General features: G+C 33.1%; 2 protein-coding genes across 2 annotated transcripts; one reads left to right on the top strand and one right to left on the bottom strand.

Annotated features, from left to right (window-relative positions):
* Positions 1 to 37: 37 nt before the first annotated feature.
* LOC106101886 (nuclear transcription factor Y subunit B-3) lies at positions 38 to 3,367 on the bottom strand. Its single transcript, XM_013281243.1, has 6 exons — positions 3,198 to 3,367; positions 2,279 to 2,387; positions 1,838 to 1,965; positions 1,255 to 1,467; positions 852 to 903; positions 38 to 642 (listed from the first exon to the last, which is right to left on the bottom strand). The coding sequence occupies exons 2-6, from the start codon at positions 2,376 to 2,378 to the stop codon at positions 545 to 547; spliced, it is 591 nt and encodes a 196-aa protein (XP_013136697.1). The 5' UTR covers positions 2,379 to 2,387; positions 3,198 to 3,367; the 3' UTR covers positions 38 to 544.
* Positions 3,368 to 4,391: 1,024 nt separating this feature from the next.
* Positions 4,392 to 25,103, top strand: LOC106101762 (5'-3' exoribonuclease 1). The gene is made up of 32 exons (XM_013281101.1): positions 4,392 to 4,909; positions 5,092 to 5,318; positions 5,652 to 5,704; positions 6,154 to 6,314; positions 6,507 to 6,671; positions 7,006 to 7,288; positions 7,743 to 7,903; positions 8,079 to 8,183; positions 8,529 to 8,583; positions 8,662 to 8,743; positions 9,098 to 9,290; positions 9,628 to 9,801; positions 10,570 to 10,681; positions 11,092 to 11,270; positions 11,733 to 11,896; positions 12,781 to 12,921; positions 13,149 to 13,216; positions 13,933 to 14,144; positions 14,800 to 14,929; positions 15,302 to 15,429; positions 15,918 to 16,099; positions 16,975 to 17,170; positions 17,674 to 17,933; positions 18,249 to 18,428; positions 19,092 to 19,170; positions 19,676 to 19,750; positions 19,834 to 19,892; positions 21,200 to 21,272; positions 21,775 to 21,969; positions 22,668 to 22,771; positions 23,595 to 23,700; positions 24,251 to 25,103. Exons 1-32 carry the CDS (start codon positions 4,835 to 4,837, stop codon positions 24,338 to 24,340), a joined length of 4,467 nt encoding a protein of 1,488 aa, XP_013136555.1. The 5' UTR covers positions 4,392 to 4,834; the 3' UTR covers positions 24,341 to 25,103.
* The last annotated feature ends 350 nt before the right edge of the window (positions 25,104 to 25,453 follow it).

Raw genomic sequence — 25,453 nt, 5'->3', positions numbered from 1 at the left:
ATTGAAGAACTAATCTAATAAAGTATTAAAACAACAATTTAGAAAAAATCATTTTTATTGACACTCTTTACATCATTAAATTGATTCCCAAAATATATCCCAAAAGAAAAATAAATTGACGATAATGCAAAACATGATATTTTTCTGATTTTTGTAACATAAAAACCCTTGAACGCTCAATCGCACGGACGCTTTTTCAACTCGCGTTAAAAAACCGCTCAAACAAACAAAATGCAATTCCATGTATATGTTCAGGCTGCGCTTTTAAAGTGACGCTATTTTTATCCCGCGTAGCATTTTGAGCACTGGCCCAAAAGTAATAAGGTTTATTTTAAAAAGTTCGTATGAACTAGAGCGTTAAAAAACGTCTTGCGTTAAAAAAGCGACCGTGAGAATGACGTCAATTTATTTCGACTATCGAAGCACTTGTATAATTCCATATTGCCATCCTTTTCATACTCTTCGACAAAAAGGAGACAAATATCTCAATACAAGTCACATTTGGAATTTCATTCACTTCACACTATTTCCTTATCTATCACCACTAATTAATATTAAAATCTCCAAGACCCTTCTTAAATGAACACAGGATTGTGTCTGTTTTAACATCTTCTTCATTTTCAGGATAACTAGTTGACGGTTCTGTTGAAAAAAAAGGATCAAAAATATACTTTGAAAACATTTATGCAATTAAAAAAAAATTGTTAGGCATTCAATTCATTTGTTAGTAGTGGAAATTTCATTATAATAACGTTTAAGTATTTTAACAAACTACACTTAAACAGGAGAAAAAAATTAACATATACAAAGCAGAAACTTTAAATTGACAATAATTATTAAAATAAACTTACCTCGATAATGAGTGGAAAGAACATAAGCTTTGTTCAACTTATTTATTGTTACCTGGAAAATAAATACAAATATATAAAAGCATGAGTCATTAACATTAAAAAGCCTGGATAAAGTCTCTGTATATCTTTATTTACATTTTTAATACATCCATGGTACAACCCAACATTCTTACGATAAAGGAAAACATCGCAATATCACATATCTGTGAAAAATTCAAAGATATATGCAAAATACAAAGACTTATCCACTGTCCAAACCCCAATTTCTGTCTGTCAAAAACTATCTCACTGTCAAATAACATGTTTTCATACAAGTAATCAGTGACCATAGTAATATTTGAAACATCAAATGTAACATTTGTATGATTAATTTTTAAAATTGTACCTACTGTTACTCCCTTACCGGTGATAAAACAATCTCTCTATATTTCTTTAGATATATCTTCAAAGGATCCACGTAATTATCAAAACCTAACTGATTCATAGCAAACAGAACATCCTCTCCATTGATAGTTTTACGTTTTTCCATTTGACAACGGTCGCTCGCCTCACTCGTTATAAATGATATGAACTCAGATATACATTCTTGTACACATTCTCTCGCATCTTTGGCAATCTGTAAACATGTAGGATTCAACACTAGAGACGCTGCAAATTCTTAAGAAGAAGATAAATAAGATGATTTGACATTTAGAAGTCTAGTTACTAAGAATAGATGGACACCTTTGACTAAATAATAACGCAACAGTTTGCGATTTTCGATTGTTTTGCAGCCAATTCAACTGTTTAGTTGCACAACTAAAAATTAGTAGTGTGTTTACTTCCATATAACCTCATAGGAATAAAAGTAAGACTAAACAGTTGTGACATAGTTTAGTCAAAGGCGTGAAGAATACATTTGCAGCTTGTTAATTGCATTGTACTAAAATTGTTATTTGCTTGCAGTGTAACTATGGGCAATCCCTTTCTATTCCACTTTCCCCTACCTTTCCATTCTCAGGTATTGCTCTTTTCATTATTTTAGCAATGTTCGCGATTGGCAAAAATCTATCCTGTTCTCGCAATGGAACATTTTTGCCGCCACAATTTGAATCTGAATTATTTTCTTCCTGCTCTGAAATAATAAACATAACTTATATCTAATCTTTTTATCAATTCACCTAGGTTTATTATTAAAATAAAAAATATCTCAAACCAATTTGTTAAGCAAGTAATCCACAACTTTTAAGAGACATAAATATAACTAAAATCCACAAAATAAACTACATATTGAAGTACTGGAATACTAAAGATTGTTGGCACATTACATACTATTTCATATACTATCTGAAACATTACATTTTTACAATGTTACATTCAGTTGGAAACATGTTTCTTAGGTGTAATTGTGGTCAAGTGCAGGTTTGTTTATAATTAAAAAAACTCACCCAAGACATCATCAGAATTAACAACAAAAGTTTCCTCTTCATCTACCATGAAGCCATTGTCCAATCTTACTATTTCATTCCCGAGATCATCGCTTTCCATGATTATTGTCTAGAAAATAAATTTTAGCATGAAAAATTCTTAATATATATTTTTTTATAATATAACGTGGCAAACGAGCACGCGGCCAGTACAATCCACCGAAATGGAAAGCGATCGCTGCCCATAAACATCTGCAATTGCCGATGCGTTGCCTACCCTAAATTGACGAAGGAGGAGAGTCCACATAAAGAGGACTATTCCTCTTCCTATGCCTCTCCCCCACCGTTAAATCCACTTTTCCTTCCCATCATTTCGTCTTAAAAAAAGGATGAAAGGGAAAGGGACTAAAATTAGGACTTCGGCACCACAACCATCAAACGAAACGCGGAATTACTTCCACTTCACGCCTGTTTTCTGTGTGGTCGTGGTATTACCCCAGGCGAGCCGGCCCATTCGTGCAAAGATGTTAAAGAGGGCTCTACCTCTATTAATAGTGTGAGAAGCAACTATGTATGTTGTTGTGTAAAGGGTTATTTAAAATTAGTTCATTAATGAATCTTACTCGCTCTCTTATGATACAAAGTTTCAAATCTTATGATTTGAAACTTTGTATCCTAACTGTGTTGGAATATTTATTTATTTATTTATATTGACTTTTTTATTGGTGTTGGGGGTGGAAATCTTTAAAATTATGTCCAATCCAAGTGTTATGCGGGATTTGACCCCCCTCGGTGGTCATCCACAGGTGACAAAGACGGAGATTTCAGGATCTCCAAGAAACACAAGGGAACCTTCGGCACTTAAACTTCCCAAGTGAGACAGAAGTCTATCTGTGGCTACATTGTTACGATAACATAGGAAATAGGAATATTGACTTACCTATGTGCGAGATATTGCAGAATTAAACACAATCACAATTATAAATAAGATTGTTTGATTCCAATTTTTACTTTTTTACTTCAAAATAAAGGTTCAAAACACCCTTGATATTGCTTGATCTGCAATGTCAGCTTGTCAGCTGTCAAAAGTCAAAACTATCAACAAGAAAGTCACAATTATAAAATAATTTATACTCTAACAAATTCAAAAATGAAATTAGAAGAAAACATAATTGTTAGATGAACCACGTGAAAATAAATGAACTGTAGTTTCAATATAAACGACTAAAAAGTTGAATTGATTTGGAAATCTTAAACGTAATTTCGTAGTAGTTTCGGCTTTCTAGTTTTAAAATCTGTGGATCGTAGAGATGTTCCTATAAGAAAACCTTTTCGATTGGTTATAGTGGATCCATTTAGTATCGTTTCTTGTATTTACTGTATATCTTCTTTAAAGTAAAACAATAATAAACCAATTAAAACCGAAAAACAAAACAACAATCACACGTTATCATGGGTTAGTACAGATTGACGGTTACTTACTGTTAAATGTTTTATATTTGATTTTTTTTCAATCAAAACTTTTACATAAACCTCATCATAAAGGGATCAAAAGTTTTGGGTTGTTTCAAAAATCGTATGGATCCGATGGATCGCTTTCATTGTTTCGATCCACAATAGATCGAATAGCATCGACTTCACATCCCTAATATGCTTAATTGCTTTGCTTGGCACATGGCACAGACTAGTGATGGGACTCGAGTGATTTTTTTTCACTCGAGTCACTCGGTACTCGTAACTTTCTCACTCGAATGCCACTCGAGTGAAGGTAAGACTCGAGTGATGTTTATAGACGCGAGTCACTCGGAATAACCGAGGAAATCGAGGAACCAAAATTTTAAAACCAATAAAACAATGTTAATTTAACATAAAGAAATTATTTTCGCATTAACGTAAAAGTTACTCAAAAAATCTGTACAAAATGTGTAAAAATGGTGTTTTCCTTTAAACTAAACCTGTCTACACAATCAAGACACCTCTTATATCATCTATTAGTTGAAATTTTATAGTGCACTATAAATAAGTTCTAATCCATTTTAATAAATTCTTACAAGTAATTTTCATGAGATCCAAATATGAACAGTTTGATTCTTACACAATTTTGATAATAAACATGTTTTAAAATTTACTTAAACGAAGCTTAAATAAACTCTACAAAAGAACAGAAATAGTGTGTTTTTAAAAAGATAACAAATTTAACTGAAAATGCTGTAAAAATTTCTTACTCCGCTTAGTATAAACCAACAAAATGGTTACGAGTCATTCGTAATTCGAGTCAACTCGAGTCACTCGCAACTCGGGTTGTCAAAAATTTCACTCGAGTCCGAGTAAGAAAAAAATGACTCGAGTCACTCGAGTAAAAAGCAACTCGAGTCCCATCACTAGCACAGACTAAAATCAAGTTTATTATAATTTAATATTTTAATTAATCTTCTCGTTTATTTTATAAATCTGGTTAAAGTAAACAGGTGTTCAAATTCATGAATACTGTTATCAAGATTAGAATCTGTACTTGTTGGACTGAAACTAGAGAGTAATATCAGAATCTGCAACTGAACAGTTGGAAGATTAATTAAAATGGGTGTCCCAAAATTCTTCAGATATACCAGTGAAAGGTATCCTTGCCTAAATGAGCTCGTCAAACAATATCAGGTACGGAGTTTATCCATCATTTAAAAGTTTTAAAATGGTTATCAAAACAACTAAACTGAACTTGTTTTGAGACAAATTCTGTGATTTTTATCACTTATTAATACATATTAATACCTTTTGTTATAATTTCTTGCTTTGGAATTGTTGTGGACATATTTGTAAGTCATATTTATTTGTTACAGATACCAGATTTCGACAATATGTATTTAGACATGAATGGTATAATTCACAATTGTTCCCATCCTGATGATTCAAATCCTCACTTCAGAATCACTGAGGAGAAAATCTTTCAGGATATATTTCACTATTTAAGTATGTTATTTCAAATTATAAAGCCAAAGAAACTGTTCTTTATGGCTATTGATGGAGTAGCTCCTAGAGCTAAAATGAACCAGCAGAGAGGCAGGAGGTAAATATCATTTATATCAAGAAAGTAAACTCATCATCATCAAGTTGGCCTTATCCCTTATGGAGGGTCAGCAGAGTATGTGCTGCTCTTCCATACATCTATATCAGCCATTATATCTGAAACCACTCCTTTCATAAGCATATCCTCTAAGAAAGAGGTAAAGAAAGTAAACTACAAAAATACCAAAAGTATAAACATATTGAACTCACTTTTATCATTATTGTGCAATAAATAATTGAAACATATTACACCATTTAAGTCTATTGAAATCAAATATGATTACAAAATAATTTTTTATTGCATAATGATTTTGTAAATATTATGTTTTGACAGATTTCGATCTGCAAGGGAAGCAGAAAAATTGGAAGAAGATGCTAAAGAGAAAGGTATACTGTTTAATATATTTTCTGAGTGAACTTGGTTCATTATGCCTTTCGAAAATCAAGTCTTATAGCCCCATGTAGGCTGTGGTTTGATATTTGCACAGCTGGGTGCCAGATTAACACACTATGGCTAGAGGAAAGCATACAGTGGCAGTGGCTGTATTATTTGTGAAATAGCTAGTGTCTATGAATATGTATGTTAAATATTTTACTAAACTCACCCCTGGATTGCATGGGTCCAATGCTATATAAAAATGTGTTTATTAACATCACACAAAAAAAAAATTACCATTACTTCTTTACAATATTATACACTTTCCTTTTGAATCTACTGTGAGAAATCTGTTGTGTAGTTTTCAAGATATAGTTATACATAGGAATAGACAGACAATGGGAAGTGATTTTGTTTTATACTATCTAGTGAATTAATATATTAAATTGAATTCTTCTAGGTGAAGTTCTTCCAACAGAGAAGCGTTTTGATAGCAATTGTATCACACCTGGTACGGTGTTCATGGCACGCTTGCATGACCAGTTAAAATATTTTGTTAAAAAACAAATATCAGAAGATCCGCTTTGGTCCAAAGTGAAAGTAGTACTGTCGGGACATGAGGTAAATTAAATAAACCTATATAAGCAAATATTAGTCTATACCTTCCTACCCATTTTTGTAAAAGAGGTATAGGAATGATATTCGAACTTGGTAGGGGAATGCCTTTTTGTACATCCTCTACCCTGTCTATCATATGTAGCATCTTGTTGGAGATATATAGACAGTGGTTGTATTGTCTTTGTTTGTTTTTAGACACCCGGAGAAGGTGAGCATAAAATTATGGATTATATACGCTGGGCTCGCTCCCAGCCTGATTACGATCCTAATACAAGACATTGTTTGTACGGCTTGGATGCTGATCTTATAATGTTGGGAATGTGCACCCATGAACCACATTTTGCATTGTTGCGAGAAGAGGTTTGTAGGAAATTAGTTATTTCTTCAATTATGAATATAATCAAAAAATTCTGTACATATTAAAGCTGTTATTCCCATGTAAATTATATAGATAAATTATAAACAACTAGTTGTTGCTCGCGACTCCGCATAGAGTTTGTAAATTCAAAACTTGCTTTCACCCCTTATTTATAAATTTAAAAGGAGCCTAAAATAATGTGACTACATTGTAATAATATAATATTTACTCTTGGCAATGATGTACTATTCTTTCTTAATCAATGTAATTTGTAAATCTAACTTTTAAGTAAATGGCATGTTCAATTTTAATTTTAATATAATAATGTTTTTGCAGGTTAAATTTGGTAAAACAACACAGCGTGCTACCAGCCCGGAAGAAACAAACTTCTACCTCCTCCATCTCTCTCTACTTCGGGAATACTTAACTCAAGAGTTCATAGATATCAAAGACAACTTGCCTTTCAAGTACGATATAGAGAAAATTGTTGATGATTGGGTCTTGATGGGATTTCTAGTGGGCAATGATTTTATACCCAATTTGCCTAACATGCATATTAACAATGATGCATTACCCATCTTATATAAAACTTATATGACAGTTTTACCAACATTAGATGGTGAGTTAATTTATATATTTAATTAATAATAATGATAGTTATGAGTGTGGAAGGGTACACCGGTAGAGGTAGAAAGAGATGGATGTATTGCGTGAAAGGTGACATGATCAAAAAAGGTGTGATGACAGAGCTATTTGGAGGACAAAAACCTGTTGTGCCGACCCTACGGGAGTAGAATGATGAGGATGATGATAAATAATAATCTATAATTTTGTTTTGGCGTCATCACTTTCTTCAGGTGGGATTGTGGCCAAGTGCTAGCTTAAGAAACATAAAAAAATATACTTATATGCTGTAGTTTTTATATTAATGTTATGTTATGTGTTGTGTAATAATAGTATGAATCGCTATTACCATCCTAGATGTGATTTCTTTATAGAACATATTTAAATTTTACAATAAAATTTGGAGATATTCGAAATAGAGCGTGAGCTACTAATTATGTACATTTCAGGTTATATAAATGAAGCAGGTGACCTAAATCTGCCTCGCTTTGAGCTGTTTATGCAAGAACTAGCTAAAATTGACAAAGAGAAGTTCCACGACACTTATACTGATTTAAAATTCTTCGAAGCAAAGACAGGAAGGAGACCGAATGCAAATGAAAGAAAAGTGGTAAGAATTTATAACTTTAGCACTAATTTTGCTCATTTCTTTGATTGAATATGAAGAGATTATTATAATATAATTAATCGTATTATATTTAATGTATGGAACAGCAGCACATACTGTGCCAATCCTCTGTAGGAACAAGTTGATATTTGATTGATGTTTTTTTTTTATTTTGCAGTACAAACCGAACAATGATGACACATTCAATGTGAACATAGATCATATCAAAGCGAACAAACCTGATAATGAATTACAAGCACTTATTAAGGCCACCGAAGATATGGTAATTTATTTTGATAAGCACTTATGTATATCTTCTTACTAATTTTGTGAAACTTTAGTTGGAATGATGTATGATTGTGATAAATATCTTGGGATGTTCAATGGAATTTGACGATATTTGGTATTGATGTAAAAACTTATGCTACTAGCTAAGTTTTTTTTTATTTGACACTTAAAAGAAATCATTGATAAAAGCTGTTATATGTATATTTTTATATATTAATCCCATTTGCGTTCTTAAACTATTTGATATTTTTCATGGTATCTTGGTAACTTATACGTGTGATCCCAAGTTCGTTTGTGACGTAAATTTTTTTCTTTCTTTATTGACATGTTTTGTTTTCAGTATATGGACGATATGGATATAAATAGTGAAGAGGAATATGAAGAAACCAGTGATGGTTAGTTTTTATGTTAAAAATATTTTTCATCTGTTTGTCCAGAATTAACTATACAGTGTGTTCTTAAATTATTTTCAGAGGAAGCGAACATAGAAATGGAGTTCATTCAACATAAGAAAGATTATTATATGAACAAATTGGACTATTCCAAAGTTACTGAGTAAGATACTAGTATAATAGAATATTTTAAATTATTTTTTAAAACTTCGTTTCTTAATGGTATTCGTATTTCTTAAACGCGTGGAATAATAATAAAAAAATGTTTATGTATTCTGTGACACTATTTAGTTTATTTTATAACAAAAGATGGAGCTCCTAATTTTAAAAAAATGTTTCATGGCATGAGGTGAAATAAATTGCACAACATAGTACCTTTCAAACAAGTTATCGGTGAAAAAATGTTCACTATGTATAGTATTTAAATGTCTGGTTGGGAAGTATATTAAGCTGAGTCTAGTCAGCTTTCTACTAAGGGGTTCACTAAGTGTCGGATGTGAGTACGCAAGTTGTGTAGGGAGGTGTTAGCGGACCAGGCGGAGGGCTACGTGCGCGCGATACAATGGAACTTGTGGTACTACTACAAGGGCTGTCCTTCCTGGTGTTGGTACTACCCACATCACTACGCTCCATACATCTCCGATATCAAAGGATTTAAAGACCTCAAGATAGAGTTCGAGTTGGGTGAACCCTTTAAACCTTTTGAACAGGTATTTTTTTTTTAAATCAATATTGCTTTTGAAGTTTTCCCCCTCGATATACATAGCTATATTCTGTATGTACTTTCCTAATTAAAATTAAGTACAAAATGTATAGAAAATACAACTAAAATTATCAATCAAGATTTTTAATTCAAGGAAGTGAATGTCAATTTTATTGTTTTTCAATTTTTAATGTCATTAAATTATATAAAAAAAGTATTACTTTAGTAGATTTTCATATTAAAAAAATGCTAATACTTTGTAGCCAATTTTATTTAAAAATTGTAGTTTTACCATTTCAGATAAGTTTCACAATAATTGAATCTTAATAATTTGTTTTTTTCAGTTATTGGCAGTGTTACCAGCTGCTAGTAAACAACTCCTGCCTACCCCATTTCATGATCTGATGACGGATGAAGACTCCCCCATTGTGCACTATTACCCTGTCCACTTCGAGACTGACCTCAACGGCAAGAGGAATGACTGGGAGGCTGTTGTACTTATACCATTTATTGATGAGGTAAGAGAACTTATAACGGAATACTGAAACGCCATTTTTATATGTAACAACCTATTAAACTAAATTGTAATAAAATATAAACCCCTTTGCCTTCCCGCCCCTTTCTTATGAAGAAAATAATATCATGGATAACACATAAGTAGGATAAATATCTTCTTCTATTGATTAAAGATAAGTAAATCAATATAAATAAATTTACTCGACGTCCTTACGGTGAAGGAAAACATTGTGATGCAACCTGCACATATCGGCGATGAAATTCAAAGATATGTGTGAAGTCAACCAACCCGCACTGGGCCAGCGTGGTTGACTATGGCCTAGTCACCCTAACTTCAGAGTAGGCTCAGAGCCCCTCGGTGGGGACGTATAGTGAGCTGGTGATGATAATGATGATGAAGTAAATCATACGCAAATAAGGACATCTATGGGCGACAGTATTGTTGCTATTTTGGCGAATTCCACTTGCACTTCAAAATATAAAATAATTATCGTCTGTTAGATTGTAAATGGTGCTTAAATAAAGTCGTTTTAATATTTGGCTCTTACATTTTTAATGTAAAAAGCTGGCTGATACAGTATTAACCAGAAATAAATTTAGATTTTTAACATTTTATTAGTAGATTTGGATCTTATTTCCAAATTACTAAACTAGCGCGTACCATCCTTCGACCACATCTTCATCTTGGTCTAGATGGGATAGTGGTCATGTGCTGGTTATCCAATTAAAAAATATATATATATCTAACAAAATGTTACAAATTGTTTCAGACAAATTTGCTGTCAGCGATGGCGCCCTGCTACCAGCGATTGACTGAAGATGAATTGAAAAGGAATAGTCATGGGCCTATGTTGATATACAACTGGTCTCCTGCTAACTTAGGTATGAATGGTTGTCTTAGCTTATGTTTATTTATATAGGTTTGCCAACAAAACATGTTAATACAGTATCTACATGTATACATTGAATCTTAGTTAAAAATCTAAATATAAACGTTAGTTATGTTTGTTTAAGTAAATTTGTTTTAACTGTTGCTTTATGTGTCAATAACTAGATCATTTACCCTAATATTGTAAACTTTGCTACTTAAATGGTAATACCTAGTGTCTACAACTAGATCATTTACCCTAATATTGTACACTTTGGTACTAAAATGATACGTAGTGTCAACAACTGTATCATTTACCCTAATATTGTACACTTTGGAACTAAAATGGTAATACCTAGTGTCAATAACTAGATCATTTACCCATTTGTATATTTTATGTAATAAAAATGTAATTTTCCTTCAGGTGTGGCATTATCTCCGGCATACTTCCCGCCGATAACGGAGAACCACGCCATCGAGCTGCTGGTGTTTAGGTCCAAGCTGGACGTGCCGGAGGACCAGCTCAAGAGGGGAATGCTGCCTAACGCCAAGCGTGACCTACTCTACCCTGGCTTCCCTACCATGCGACATCTTAAGTATAAGGTATAGTACTAATCAATATTTTTGTTACCGTTTATGGAATACTTAAAAAATAACTTTTACTGTATGAAATTTCATAGAAATTGAATGATGAAATATTTCCTTTAATTTAATAGTAATATATTAAATTTAGCTAAGATTTTTTAAAATAAAATAATTATGTTAAATAGCACTTAGTTATTTTATACAATCTTTCGCCCGCGACTCCGTCTGAGTGATATTAAAAAGAACAAAACCAAATACCCTATGTGTTTTTCCAGGCTATCCTCTACATGTATGCCAAATTTCATTGAGATCCGATCAGTTTAGACAAACTCTAACAAACATCCATCCATACATCTTAACTTTCGCATTTATAATATTAGTATTAGTGTTTCTGTTCAGAATTTAAAAAAAACTTACTAATATATCCTTATATGTATGAGTACATTTTTTTGTTTTATATTAAAAATAAACATCTTCCAGACCAGCTTAATAAAGAAGCATGTGAAAGTGTTCGACCAACCTTCCCGCAACGAGAACATGATAGTGGAGATCATACGAGAGGAGGAGCCTCCTCTGGAGCAGGTGGCGAGGGAACTGCTGGGCAAGGTCATATGGGTCGGCTGGCCACATCTCACCAAAGCTAAGTAAGTATTACCAAATGTAATTATTACACACAAACAGCCTTACAAATAAACGCGCTATAAAGTTAAACTTAGAAATAAACTGAGTATAAGCAAACATTAGTACAAATTTTGCTTAATATGTTTTAAGTTAACTTTGAAATTAGCGCCATCTATCTTGCTTGTGTGTAAATAGCTTTTTGACTTTTTTTTTTATAACATAAGGTGGCAAACGAGCAAGCGGCCACTAGAATCCGCCAAAATGGCGAGGCGACCGCTGCCCATAGACATCCGCAATTGCAGATGCGTTGCCTACCCTTATACGACGGAGGAGGAGATGCACATAAAGAGGATATTTCCGCTTCTTATGAATATCCTCCACCGTCAAATCCACTTCCCCTTCCCATCCTTTCCTCTTAAGAAAGGGATGGAAAGGGGAAGGGACTAAAATTAGGCCTCCGGCACCACACTCATCAGACGAAACGCGGAATTGCTTCCACTTCACGCCTGTTTTCTGTGTGGTCGTGGTATTACACCGGGCGTGCCGGCCCATTCGTGCTAAGATGTTAAAGCGGACACTACCACTGTTAAATTATTTATTGTTTATGGTAAAGGAAATAGCCAGACGTTTTTGTTTTATTAGGCGAGGTATCCTTATTTCAAAATATTTTTTTTAACTACGTATATGGCAATCAGTTTTACTATATGTGTATTTAACCGAATTTATATTTGTACTACTTTACGTCTGCGTGGAGTTAATAAAATAAAATATAAGTACCCGGTGTGTTCTTCCAGACTATTCTCTAAATACAAATTTCACTCTAGATTCATTCTGCCGTTTAGGTTATAAACTAACAAACCTCTAACCGTCTAATAGTTAGAAGTAATATTGTATTTATAATTTCCAGAGTGATATCAGTATCTAATGAGAAGATGAGGATGCATCATGTGGGGAAGAATATGGACGTCCAGGGTACTTACTCCACAGAAGTGAACGCAGGAAATCTACACAAACAGTGGATATCTGAACGATCTACTATTATTGAACAGTATGTTTAAGTTTTATTACTTTAACTTGATAACCTATGTTAAATAAATGTTTCTATATGTTGAAAATACAAAATCAAATACAAATAAATTTTTTAATATTAAAATTTGTAATTTTTCTAAATCTATTACATTTATCGAGATTGAATCTTGTCTATGTTACTGTATTTGTAGTATTTTACTAAGATTTTTGAGATATTTTTTTTATAATTTGTATTTTTTTTTTCAGCAATATGAATCGACTTGGCATTGAATTAGGAGACGTCAATATTATAGTTCATGCTGTTAATATTAAAGGTAAGGTATATTTCCATAGTTTTAATTTATATACGTTATAAAGATTGGAAGTATTATAAATGCGAAAGTTTAGATGGATGGAATGGATGTTTGTTAGAATTTGTAGCCTAAACAGCTGAACGCTGAACTGATCTCAATGAAATTTGACAGAGATGTAGAGCATAGTCTGGAAGAACACATTGGCTACTCACTTTTGTACTTTTTAATTCCACGCGGAGTCGCTGGCAAAAGCTAATTCCAATGTAAAAGCTATTATAATCGACTTGAATATCGGGTATACGATTTAATTGATAATTTTTAAACTAGTCTAGTTTATGCCTAGTAATATTCTTTTTAATATTATAAATGTGCTAAAGTTTGTATGGATGGATGTTTGTTAGAGTTGTAGTTTAAACTGCTGATCGAATATAGATGTAGAGGATAATCTACAATATAAAGACTACTTAGTAAAAAAAAAATATTAGTTTTATTAAAAAAGTATCAAAAAAAATGCTAATCTATAATCAACATATAATAATATTATAAAGAGAAAAGATTTGTATTATTGTATGCATTGAAATTAAAAAACTATTGGACCGATTTTAAAAATTCTTTCACCGTTAGAAAGGAAATTTATCTGTGAGTAACATAGGCTATATCTTATTTAAAATTGTGGCACCTTTCAAATATGATTAGTATAAATAGATAGGTTTGTTAATAAATTTTGTATCCTGCAGGTTACAAGTATATAATCCAGGATAAAACGGCGATGGTGCGTAAAGCGGAGTGGTGCGAGGTGCCGTGCGGGTACGCGCTGCAGGCCGTGCTGCCCGTCGCCGCATACCACACCACCACCCACCATAGGTTCTGCTCACCCCAGGAGGCATACCCCGTAGGAGAACACGTCTTCTTGCTGACCCAAGGACAGTATTATGGATGTTTGGCTAAGGTAAATCTTTATCTTCATTATTGTATGCCGTACATCCGTAAATTTGATCACTTTTTGGTGTTTTAATGTTTTTATAACCAGAAAATGCTATATAGTACACATTTTTTGCTTTTTAACAACATATAACTACTTAATAGTGTATTGAAGACGTATTTTCCTAAATATTTTAAAATCATCATATTGGGTACTAGCTGTTGCTCGCAACTTCGTTTGCGTGAAATTAAATCATATAATCTACTAGCTTTCGCCCGCGACTCCATTCTCGTAGAATAAAGAATAACAATAGTGAGCCTATGTGTTCTTCCAGACTGCTCTATATCTATTGCAAATTTTATTGAAATCCGTTTAGCAGTTTAGGCTAGAAACTCTAACAAACATCCATTCCTCAATTCATCCATCCATACAACCTTTCGCATTTATAATATTAGTAAGATGTTATTCACAGATAAATTATCTAATGATTAAAGAATCTTTAAAATCGGCCCAATAGTTTTTAAGTTATCTCCATACATATAAAAATAAAAATATACAAATCTTTCCCCTTTATAATTAGTATATATTGCATTTTCAATGCGTTCAAAATATTCGAACTGTAGCTATTAAAAATACCGTCAGATTCCCTGATTGTATATAGTATATAATAATCGTGTTTTAGATCGTGGATTCCGAGTGCATAGGCAGCGGGCGCATCAAGGTGTGTGTGACGGAGACCAGCGAGCCATCGCCCGGCCGCCGCCTCCTCGCCAGCCCCTACCGCGCCGCCAACCACGCTGCAGCAGCTTGCGGTAATTTTTACTTAAAACTACACCCCCAAATTGAAATTTGTGATATATATGCGTGGCCGGTAATGCCAATTTCATCCATATTTTGGATTATTCCCAACCGTCACCCCACTCTGTCCCCAAATGGAGACAGATAAGAATAAAAAGTCTTATCCATCCCACCTTTTGCGACGACAGGACGGTAGAAACTTATTTTATTACATAGTGGTTCTATCTTTCGCCTTATTGGTGATAGTGAGACTAAAGGGGGGACGGATAAAACATTTAATTCTCACGTGGGGACAGATGAGAATAAAAAGTTTATTCCGTCCCACCTTTTGCGCCTTTTTTGCTAAAATCTGCAAATTATGGTGTTTAATTATTTTTATATTTCAGGTATCTCTGCACAGATGCTGTCTCGCATCACCGGCACTGTTCTTGTTATTCTCGGTGAAAGGAATAACCTTCCTACAGAAAATCAGAATAAACTTAACATAGGACTTAATCTTAAATTCAACAAAAAGGTATGTTTATTTATTAATTACTAGCTTTCGTCCGCGATTCCGTCCGTGTGATATTTAAAATACGAAAATGTGTTCATACTCTCCTCTACATGTATGCCAAGTCGAGATCCGTTCAGCAGTTTAGGCTATAAACTGCAATAAACATCCATCCATCCATGTAAACCTTCGCAATTTGCAAACAGGCGGCCCTCAGTCATCCAGAGGAATAGGGTGTAGTAATTCATTGTTTTCACTTGTTTATTTGACTTTTTTTTTACTTATTTAATTTGTGTTCTAATTGATTTTTTTTATTATTGTATATCATTATTAACTGTAAATAATTTTAATTGCCTTTTTGAATTCCAGTCAACATTTTTTCGTCTATATGGTATTTTAAATTGTGTTGTTTTTAAATTAGGCTTAGTGACATAAAATAGAAATAAGATTTAGTGTATAAAACAACCTTCGCAATTATAATATGAGTAATATTATTGTAAATATGTGTACAGAATCAAGAGGTGTCGGGGTACACGCGGCGCTGCGCCGTCAGCAACTCGTGGCAGTACTCGGAGCGCTGCCTCGACCTCGTGAAGGCGTACGCGCAGCACTTCCCAGAGGTCTTCGACAATCTGCCCTACCACTACGACAAGAATATCATATTCGAAGAGGAATTGTGGCCGGGGGAAGTCGGGTGAGTTCACTTTGTTTTTAGAAATTTTTTAGATAAGTTAATTTAAACTTGTATGGTAGTATCTCAGCGTATGCTATGAATGGAATATGACGATTGACGTCAATTGTCTCATGACAACTCCGACCGCGTTTTAATCGCTCAAAAGTGGTCGTAATTTTATTTTATTATTATTATTATTTTTAGCTCAATGGTTGAATGATTTCGCGTCAATTTTTTTTTCTGGTTATTTTATAACATAATCGTTTAAAAAAAGAAAAAAAGATACATGCATATTCCCTATTATAGCATATTTTTGAATAAATCTTTATTATATATTTTCAAGCCATTAAACATAGGGGGTTAATATTTTGGATAAAAACCCTAAAGTGGGAAAGAGACCATAAGTTGCTGCCAACATCAAGAAAGCAAAGTTGCCATAGTAAGGTAACTGGTATTTTGACATTTTTAACAGTGGTAGAGCCTGCTTAAACATCTCAGCACTGCAGGGCCGGCACGCCCGGTGTAATACCACGACCACACAGAAGACAGGCGTGGAATGGAAGCAATTCCGTGTTTCGTCTGATGAGTGTGGTGCCGGAGGCCTACTTTAAGTTCTCTTTTATTGAGAGGAAAGAATGGGAAGGAAAAGTGGATTTGACGGTCGAGGAGACGCATAGGAAGGGGAAATATCCTCTTTATGTGCGTCTCCTCCGTCAATGAAGTGTAGGCAACGCATCTGCAATTGCGGATGTTATGGGCAGCGGTCGCTTTTCATTTCGGTGAATTCAGGTGGCCGATTACTCGTTTGCCAACTTATATTATAAAAAAAAATGCTTATGCGGATGAAGTGGCAGGGGAACAGCTAGTATATTTGTATAATGTGTACTTCCTTCCAGAGAGAAGAAGCCGCAAGCGGTGGTGACGTGGCTGAAGGCGCAGGGCGCGGGGCGCGCGGCGCGGCGCACGTGCGGCTCGCAGGCGCTGGAGCCGGAGGAGCTGCGCGCGCTCGCCGCACACGTGGACGCGCAGCAACACCACACACAGCAACAGAAGACACCCACCTTGCATGTCAAATGGACCTTGTTGTATAAGGTAATGTGGACAAATTCGTTAAACATGTTACTAGCATTCGCTCGCCTGGAATTAAAAAAAATGAGTAGTCTTTGTGTCTTTCCAGACTATACTCCATGTCTATGCCAAATTTCATCGAGATCCGTTCAGACGTTTAGGCTACAAACTCTAACAAACATCCATCTTTCCCATTTGTAATATAAGTAAGATGTTATTGATAACAATTTTTTTAAATTGGAGCAGTAGTTTTTGAGTTATTTCAATACTTACAAAAATAGAAATAAAGAAATAGAAATCTTTTCCCTTTATAATCTTACTAATATTATAAAAGGGAAAGTTTAGTTGGATGGATGTTTATTAGAGTTTGTAGCCTAAACGGCTGAACGGATTTCGATGAAATTTGGTATGGATACAGAATAGTCCGGAAGGACTCATAAGCTACTTGCATTTTTTTTTTAATTCCGCGCCAACAGACTAGTGAAAGGTATTTTTTATTATTTTTAATGGAAATTTTTCCTTAACAGCCGGAACTACACGAAGGCAACATATCCCCGGACCCTAAAGCAGACTACCAGCTGTTAGACCGCGTGGTGTGCGTGTCACGCACTATGAGCGTGCCGTACGCACTACGCGGCACTATCACGGCGGTGTACGGGCCCGCGGACTGCAACACGGTGCGCCTCGCAGACAAACTGAATGCCACCCCTTCCTACCAGGTCATGTTTGATACACCCTTCCCTGGGGGCATGCTGGAGGAGGGCTTCAATGAAACCAGGTTTTACAGGTCAGTATTTGTAGTATCTTATACTTTGACAAGTTTTATTAGTAACCAGCTGTTTCAGTGGACTTCATCCGCATGAAATTATGAAATTTTTATTTTATTGTTAACATTTGTCAAATTATCAATAGCAATTGTTAAAATGACATGACATGACGAACCTTAGTAATTTACTGTCTTGATGTTGGCAGCAACTTATGGTCTCTTTCCCACATTAGGATTTTTATCCAAAATATTTACCCCCTAAGTTTAATGGCGTGAAAATATATAGCCTAAAGCGTGACGTAAGTGCAAGGCTTTTATAAATTCCATTATTTTCAGAATGCAGGAGAGTAAGATGTTGAACATATCGTACGGTCGCAAGCTGCGCAGCGCCGCCGCGCTCGCGCCCGAGCCCGAGTGGGCGGCGGCCGGCGCGCCCCCAGCCCCCGCCGCGCCCCCAGCGCCCCCAGCGCCCGTCCTACTGCGCCGCGAACACCGCTCAGCCTTCGCCAGCTACAGGTACATGCTAGTACTAAAACTAAAATATATACTAAACATACTAAAACTATAACATATACTAAAATACTAAAACTAAAAATATACTAAAATACTAAAACTAAAATATATACTAAAATACTAAAACTAAAAATATACTAAAATACTAGAACTAAAACATATACTAAAAATAAAACATATATTAAAAAATACCAAAATTAAAACATTTACTAAAACTAAGACATGTAGTGATAATACTAAAACATTTAACCATTAATCATGTATCACTTATTATTTCACACTTGGATATTACAGTATTTTTTATTTCTCTTTTGCTAACACTGATAAAAACCAACCTCAAGAAAAGATCTAAATATTTGTAAAAATTCTTTTCGGAATACAAAGAATACGTAATCCATTAAGAATTAACATAAAGAACTTAGTATATATTATTTATTATTCTCATATCTTTATTTTCTTATTTTAATATATTTCACATGATTTTTTTTTAAATAACAAAATAAAACATATGTAAAAAAATAGAAGTCCACCGGCTGCGGAATCCGATGACTCAAGCAACCAGTGGTCAGGGCTGCAGAGACAGGAACCTCCTCACTATTCATGCGGTTTCTAAAATAATCGCCTTTTTATTTATTATATTAAAAGTTTTTTTAATATAACTTGCAGTCCGCCGACAGACAGACAGACGCCGATTGCCGACAAGAACAAGGCAGTACCCAACATTGTCAATAATGGCGGCCCTCCGGTCAGTTATATTTTAAAATATATACCAAAAATTGTCTTATTATTTACTAGATTTCTCCGGCGACTATCCTATATAACTATGCCAAATTATATCGAGATCCTTCCAGCAGTTTAGGCTACAAACTAACAAACATCCATTTCTCATTTGTAATATTACTAGCTTTCGCCCGCGACTCCGTACGCGTGGAATTAAAAAAAAAAAGTGAGTAGCCTATGTGTTCTTCCAGACTATCCTCCCCATCTATACCAAATTTCATCAAAATCCGTTCAGCCGTTTAGGCTACAAACTCTAACAAACATCCATCCATCTAAACTTTTGCATTTATAATATTAGTAAGATTAAGATATTTAAGCCCATTCCACTGTTTAGTTGCACCATATACGCTTATAGGAATCAAAGCGAGTCGGTCGGTCTAAACGGTCGTGCGATAGTTTAGTCAAAGGTGTGCGTCCGCTCTAAATGTTCTATAATCTAATGATGAATTTAAATATTGTATTTTATTCAGGATAACGCAACAAATCTTCTCAGAAGTTTACTTAAGATAAGTGAAACTGAAACCGAAATTAATAAGAAAAATAAGGTAATATATATATAATATATTGCTATTTATTTAAATTTTTATGTCCCGTATTTGGCATTTTTACATTAATTAATATGTTACAGAATTCCGTTGAACAAACTAACTGGCGTAAAACCGAGAAAACTCCATTGTCGCCGCCAAAGTAAGTAGAAACTATATTTTTAATTAATTATTAACAAATATACAATTTAAAAACACTTGTATTTACTAAACATTTTATACTTTTACTATTAGTAAAATTTAAACAGACTTATTTACCACTAAATTACATAATTTTACTAAAGATATTAAAATTACTTCAATAATATGAATAAGGAATATGCATGTATTTTTTTCTTTTTTTAAACGTTTCTACTTGTTATAAAATAACCTGAAAAAAAATGACTCAAAAATATTCAACTATTGAGCTAAAAATACTTTAAAAAAAATGTTAAAGATTAAATTTCACCACTAAATCACATAACATTAAAAAAAATCTTTATAGGTATGTTTTTATAGTAATAAAGTATACTTAAAAAAAGTTTGGTACAATTTGGCGTCATATGCATATTGCCTATTATTTTGATAAATTAATAAAGATTTATATAATTTATTGTTAATAATTTTACAAGCAGCATATTAGGTCCTTTTTGGAATTTTTTCGCGGGGTAAGATTTGCTAACAAGTGTTGCCATAGAAGTATTTTTAAAAATATATTCGACATTCAGAACATATGCAAATAAATAAATAAAATATGCTTATTTAATATTGTTTCGTTTATATTTTTAATTAGAAATGTTTTAATGCTTGTAATATCAGCTTTTTGCAAGCTAATGCTTTGTAATTGAGTTTAGAATTCATTATATCGAAATTTTAGTATGTAATAGCTATAAAAATCAATTTTACATCTTTACTGTATTTGCAGATTAAAAATAATACATTTTTACGCAATAGACACTTATTCATAAAACCATCTTATATTAAAAGTCGAATACTGAAACGAAATTTAAATATGTAACCACGCTTGAACTACAAATTACAATAAAATCTGACGTCTGTCACATTGTAAGCGAATCACGAAATATTTATTTGTTTCAGTAATCGACTGTTATTTTATTTTAAAATAGTATATTAACACATTGAATGCCACAGTCTGCTAGTTCACAAACAACAACATATTTTATTCCCGTAACCCAGAGGGGTAGACAGAGACTATGGACCTTTAGGTGCGGTTCTGACACCTCCTACGTTTCTTCTATGTTCAAATCAAAGAGATTTAAAAAGTCGAAGCAAACTGAACGAAATTTTATTAATCGGTACTTTCTCGAAACAATTCATAAAACAATTTACAAAGTAAAGTATCGACTATGCCTTCTCTATTTATTTTTTTAATTTCATTCATATGTATATGCACGTCTTGGGTCTTTTTAGTAGAAAATGGTAGCATTTAATGTGTTAATTTGTTTACAGGCCGCAAGACAACTGGCGTAAGGAAAGCAATCGAGCGCCCGCGCACAATGAATGGACAAACTCCAATTTGAAGGTAACTTATTTATATCTATATTAATATAAAAAAACCTAAACATACACTTTGTTATGTAAGATGTCAGCTATTAGAAAATGTATTCCAATCATTCTTATTCACTAAAAACACTTTAATATCGCTTTAGGCTATATGTATTCACATTACTAAACTTAGGGGTAAGAAATTTGGATAAAACTGCTTTATGAGAAAGGGACAAAAACTAAAATCGGATAGTAGCAAAAAATTGTCATGGGTTATTTAAATTTTCAGCAAGAGCCTTCGTATTTATTTCAGTATATGAATTTCGACCATTTCATTTGAAAATTCCACTTACTGTAAATAGTAAAGAAACGTTTTTATTATATCTACACTAATAAAAGAGAAAGATTTCTATTTTTGTATATATTGAAATAACTCCACTACTGGGCCCATTTTAAAATTCTTTATATAAATAACTACGGTATTAGTGACGGTATATTTTTGTTTTACGCGGACTTTTAGCAATTTTTTTTTATTACAGAACGCAGCGCCGTTCCCTCAGCTGGTGGGCATGTCGAAGCCTCTGCAGGTGCCGGGCGCCGCACACCTGCCCTTCCCGCAGTTCCGCCCGCACCCCCCGACACACCCCCAGCACCCCCCACACCCTCCGCACCCCGTGTTCGCACCGAGCACCCCCAACAACATCGTGCTGGGACCCAGCTGGGTGCAAGGCAATGTATGTCAATATTGTAAGCTTTCGTCCGCGACTCCATCCGCATGGAATTAAAAAAAACAAAACCAAATAGCCTATGTGTTCTTCCACACTATCCTCTACGTCTATACCAAATTTCATTGAAATCCGTTCACCCGTTTAGGCTAAAAACTCTAACAAACATTCATCCATCTATACTTTCACATTTATAATATTAGTATGATGTACCTTAAGAGGATACTTTTGTATTTTTGTACCAAAGATATTTAAGAAATATATAGACTAGACATAATAAATAACATTTTTTCACCGGTAACTTCTTTGTATGGTTATATCTTAATGTCTTTGACCGAGACGCTTCTTAGTATTTAAATTATAATAATTGTTTGTGATTTTAACTATCGGACACCAGGTAGCACTAGTATGATTATTTAGAAAATGTTTCAAGTGTCAACTATGTTTTCTCTATATATTTTTGAATATCTTTGTGACAGATAAACTCAAAAACTACTAGAGGGATTTTGAAAATTCTTTAACCATTAGAAAGCTACTTTATTACTAAGTGTTATAAGCTATATTATTACTTAGTTCCATTAAGTTTCGAACTACAAGTAGTCATTTATAAAATAACTGTTTTGTTTATAAAATTCGTTCGTTCCTTAATACTAAGGACACTGTTTATTTTCTTATTTGCGTCATATAAATATTTTATTATTTTTCAGAATCTATCAACAGTGCCTAATGCCAGTAAGCCAGTGTGTAGTACGCAGAGCGCGGACAGACTCTCCAATCCATTTGTACCCTTGCAAGTGCAGACCAGTCAAAGGTAAGCGAATATTTCGATTATTTTATATTGAAAAATAATAAAAGAAATTAATAAATAACGAAATGTCTCTACTAGATATACAAATGTAATGTTTCTGTCAAAATTTGTTAAACGGTTAGCAGTTTACATATGAAGGAACCTTGGCATTTTTAATTAGTCAATTAATATGAGAAATTACCTAACCATAATTTAAAAAAAACTGACAAACTCCACTAGATATACTTCAGAAAAAAAGGAAAAACACTTGAAAAAAAAATTACGTGTGTATTTGAAGTTCCTACTTACTGTTTATTTAGAATTAAACTCTCATATCAATATTATGTTTTCGATATAAATCCTATAAAACCTTGGAGAAGAATACAAATTGAAATTTATCAAAATCGATTGTCGTTTAAACTTAAATTTTAAAAGTTTAAACGACAATCGACAATTTAAAAACAATCGACATTTTAAAAGTTTAAATTAACATACATACAAAAATACGGGCGAAAAACATTACTCTTTCTGTCGGGTAATACTGTCTTAGAGAGCCAATCCTAAATTATATATCTCTAATGTATGTGAATAAATCCATATTTTTGAACGAAGATGTAAGAAAGTTTTTTCTAAACGATGACTAGAGTGAGATTTTACTGACGTATGGTACTGCAGTAAATGTAGGAATACATACACAAAAAAGAAGCAAAGAGATAGCCGTTTTCTAAATAAAAGACAAAAAAAAAATAAAAAAAAGTATCTTGTAAAACTAGGGTTAAGGGAGAGAAAAGTGATTATAGTCCGTTTATTTGATCGCCCCAACACATGTATTACGTTTATCTTCCAGAAGAGTACAGAATACGGTTCCTTCTAGCAGTAGAAGAGATGGTTCAGAAGCGCTGGCGCAGCCCCAGCCCCAGCTCCCCGCGCAGCCGCCGCACGCGCAACACACCGTCAGTTTGCATATATTTTTTTTACTATACAAGCTGTTTTCGTGCGGCTTCACCCCCATCGAATTATAAAAACTTTGTTTTATTTACGTTTGTGATATTTCTAACTGCAAATTCATTATAAATGACTAGCTGACTAACTAGACAAATGACTAGCTGTTGCTTGCGACTTCTTTCCCGTGATATTAAAAAAATATAAAAAATATAGCTTATGTTACTATCAGATAAATTACCTTTTTAATGGTGAAAGATTTTTTAAATCCGCGTAATGGATTTTAAGTTATTATATAATACATACAAAAATACAAATCTTTCCTCTTTATAATATTAGTATAGATAACAAAGGTAATCTTGCTTCCTTGATGTTGGCAGCTTGTAGCCTGTCCCTTTCTCGCGTGACAATTTTTCTGAATATAATAGAATTAGCATCAGTATTAATAACTTAAGATTGGTTTGAGGTTATTTTACGTATTTATAAAATTTACTTTTAACGGATTCGATTATTAACTACATTCAATAAATGCAGACCAACTAAAACAAAGTTTTTTTCCAGATACCCCAACAGCCGCAAAATGCAAAAAAGAAACCACAAAGGAAGAAGAAACCAAGGATAGCGGCTAACTTACCTTTCCAAATGGACTAAAATCTAGATATATACAAATCTGTGTGAATGTGGTTAATAAGAAAACGACACAAGTGGTTAGATCAGTAAAGAAAATGACAGTTAAATCTATAAAATATGTAATCAAACAACGATATTTGTTCTGTCTGAAAATATATTAAACCTAGACATGAAAAACATGACAGCTATACTGACCTCTAAAAATGGACAGGTTATATTTTTGTGCTTATTTGATTTTATCCCTTTTGGCGCTAATTTTGTTGTATGTAGCGATGCATATCAGGAACTTTAAAAACTGTACAAATCATAACGAATCAATGCTGTAATTTCCAAGCAATTCTTTTGTAGAGAAAAAAATATCTTCCAACATTTTTGACATTGACACACGACGTTAGTGAGCTGTCATAATTTAATTTGACTAATGGATATAGGGACAGATAACTTATGTAAAATCTATTTTGATAATTGTTACTCTCTTCATCGAAGACATTGCTGTTTCGCCAGATTTAACTAAGTAAATATTAACAGGATTCTACGAAAAACAACCAACTAAATAATTATGGAATTAATATAATGTAAAAGATATCAAAAGTGTATAATAAAATTAATTTTCAAATGTTGCCAGTTGCAACTTTTTCGTATAATCTTTATTAATCTAATCACATAATATTTATTTGTATGACTGTACTTATGTACATTTTGTAAATAAATATATTGTAAGGACATCTTTAAGATAATGTTAATAGACTATTTCCTAATTAATAAATGTTTGTGAATGTGTGAATTACTTCAATTTTTTTAAGTTCCTAACTTTGAAAAACGAAAACTAAGCGTATATCTAGTTTTTATATATCTTTTTTTTATCGAAATCTTAATTATTTTAATGCGATCCAATATAAGGATCTATATTGCATATCATAATAAAAATAGTTCAAGGATCTGTATTAAATGTGTCGTTAAAAGGTGCAGAAATTGCGACTTCATATAAAAAATAAATGTTCAATTAAATGTTTACTGCTATAAGAATATGTGTATAGAAAATAAAAAAACAAGATTAAATTAAGTGTTTAGGAATATAAAAAATCCGAGGAACTATTTATTTAGTATGAAGAACAAAGCATAATTTCTAGTTTA

The sequence above is a fragment of the Papilio polytes genome, unplaced genomic scaffold (genome assembly GCF_000836215.1).
Source record: "Papilio polytes unplaced genomic scaffold, Ppol_1.0 DF824303.1, whole genome shotgun sequence".
NCBI classification, from domain to species: domain Eukaryota; kingdom Metazoa; phylum Arthropoda; class Insecta; order Lepidoptera; family Papilionidae; genus Papilio; species Papilio polytes.
This window is presented reverse-complemented; position numbering and strand designations above follow the sequence as displayed.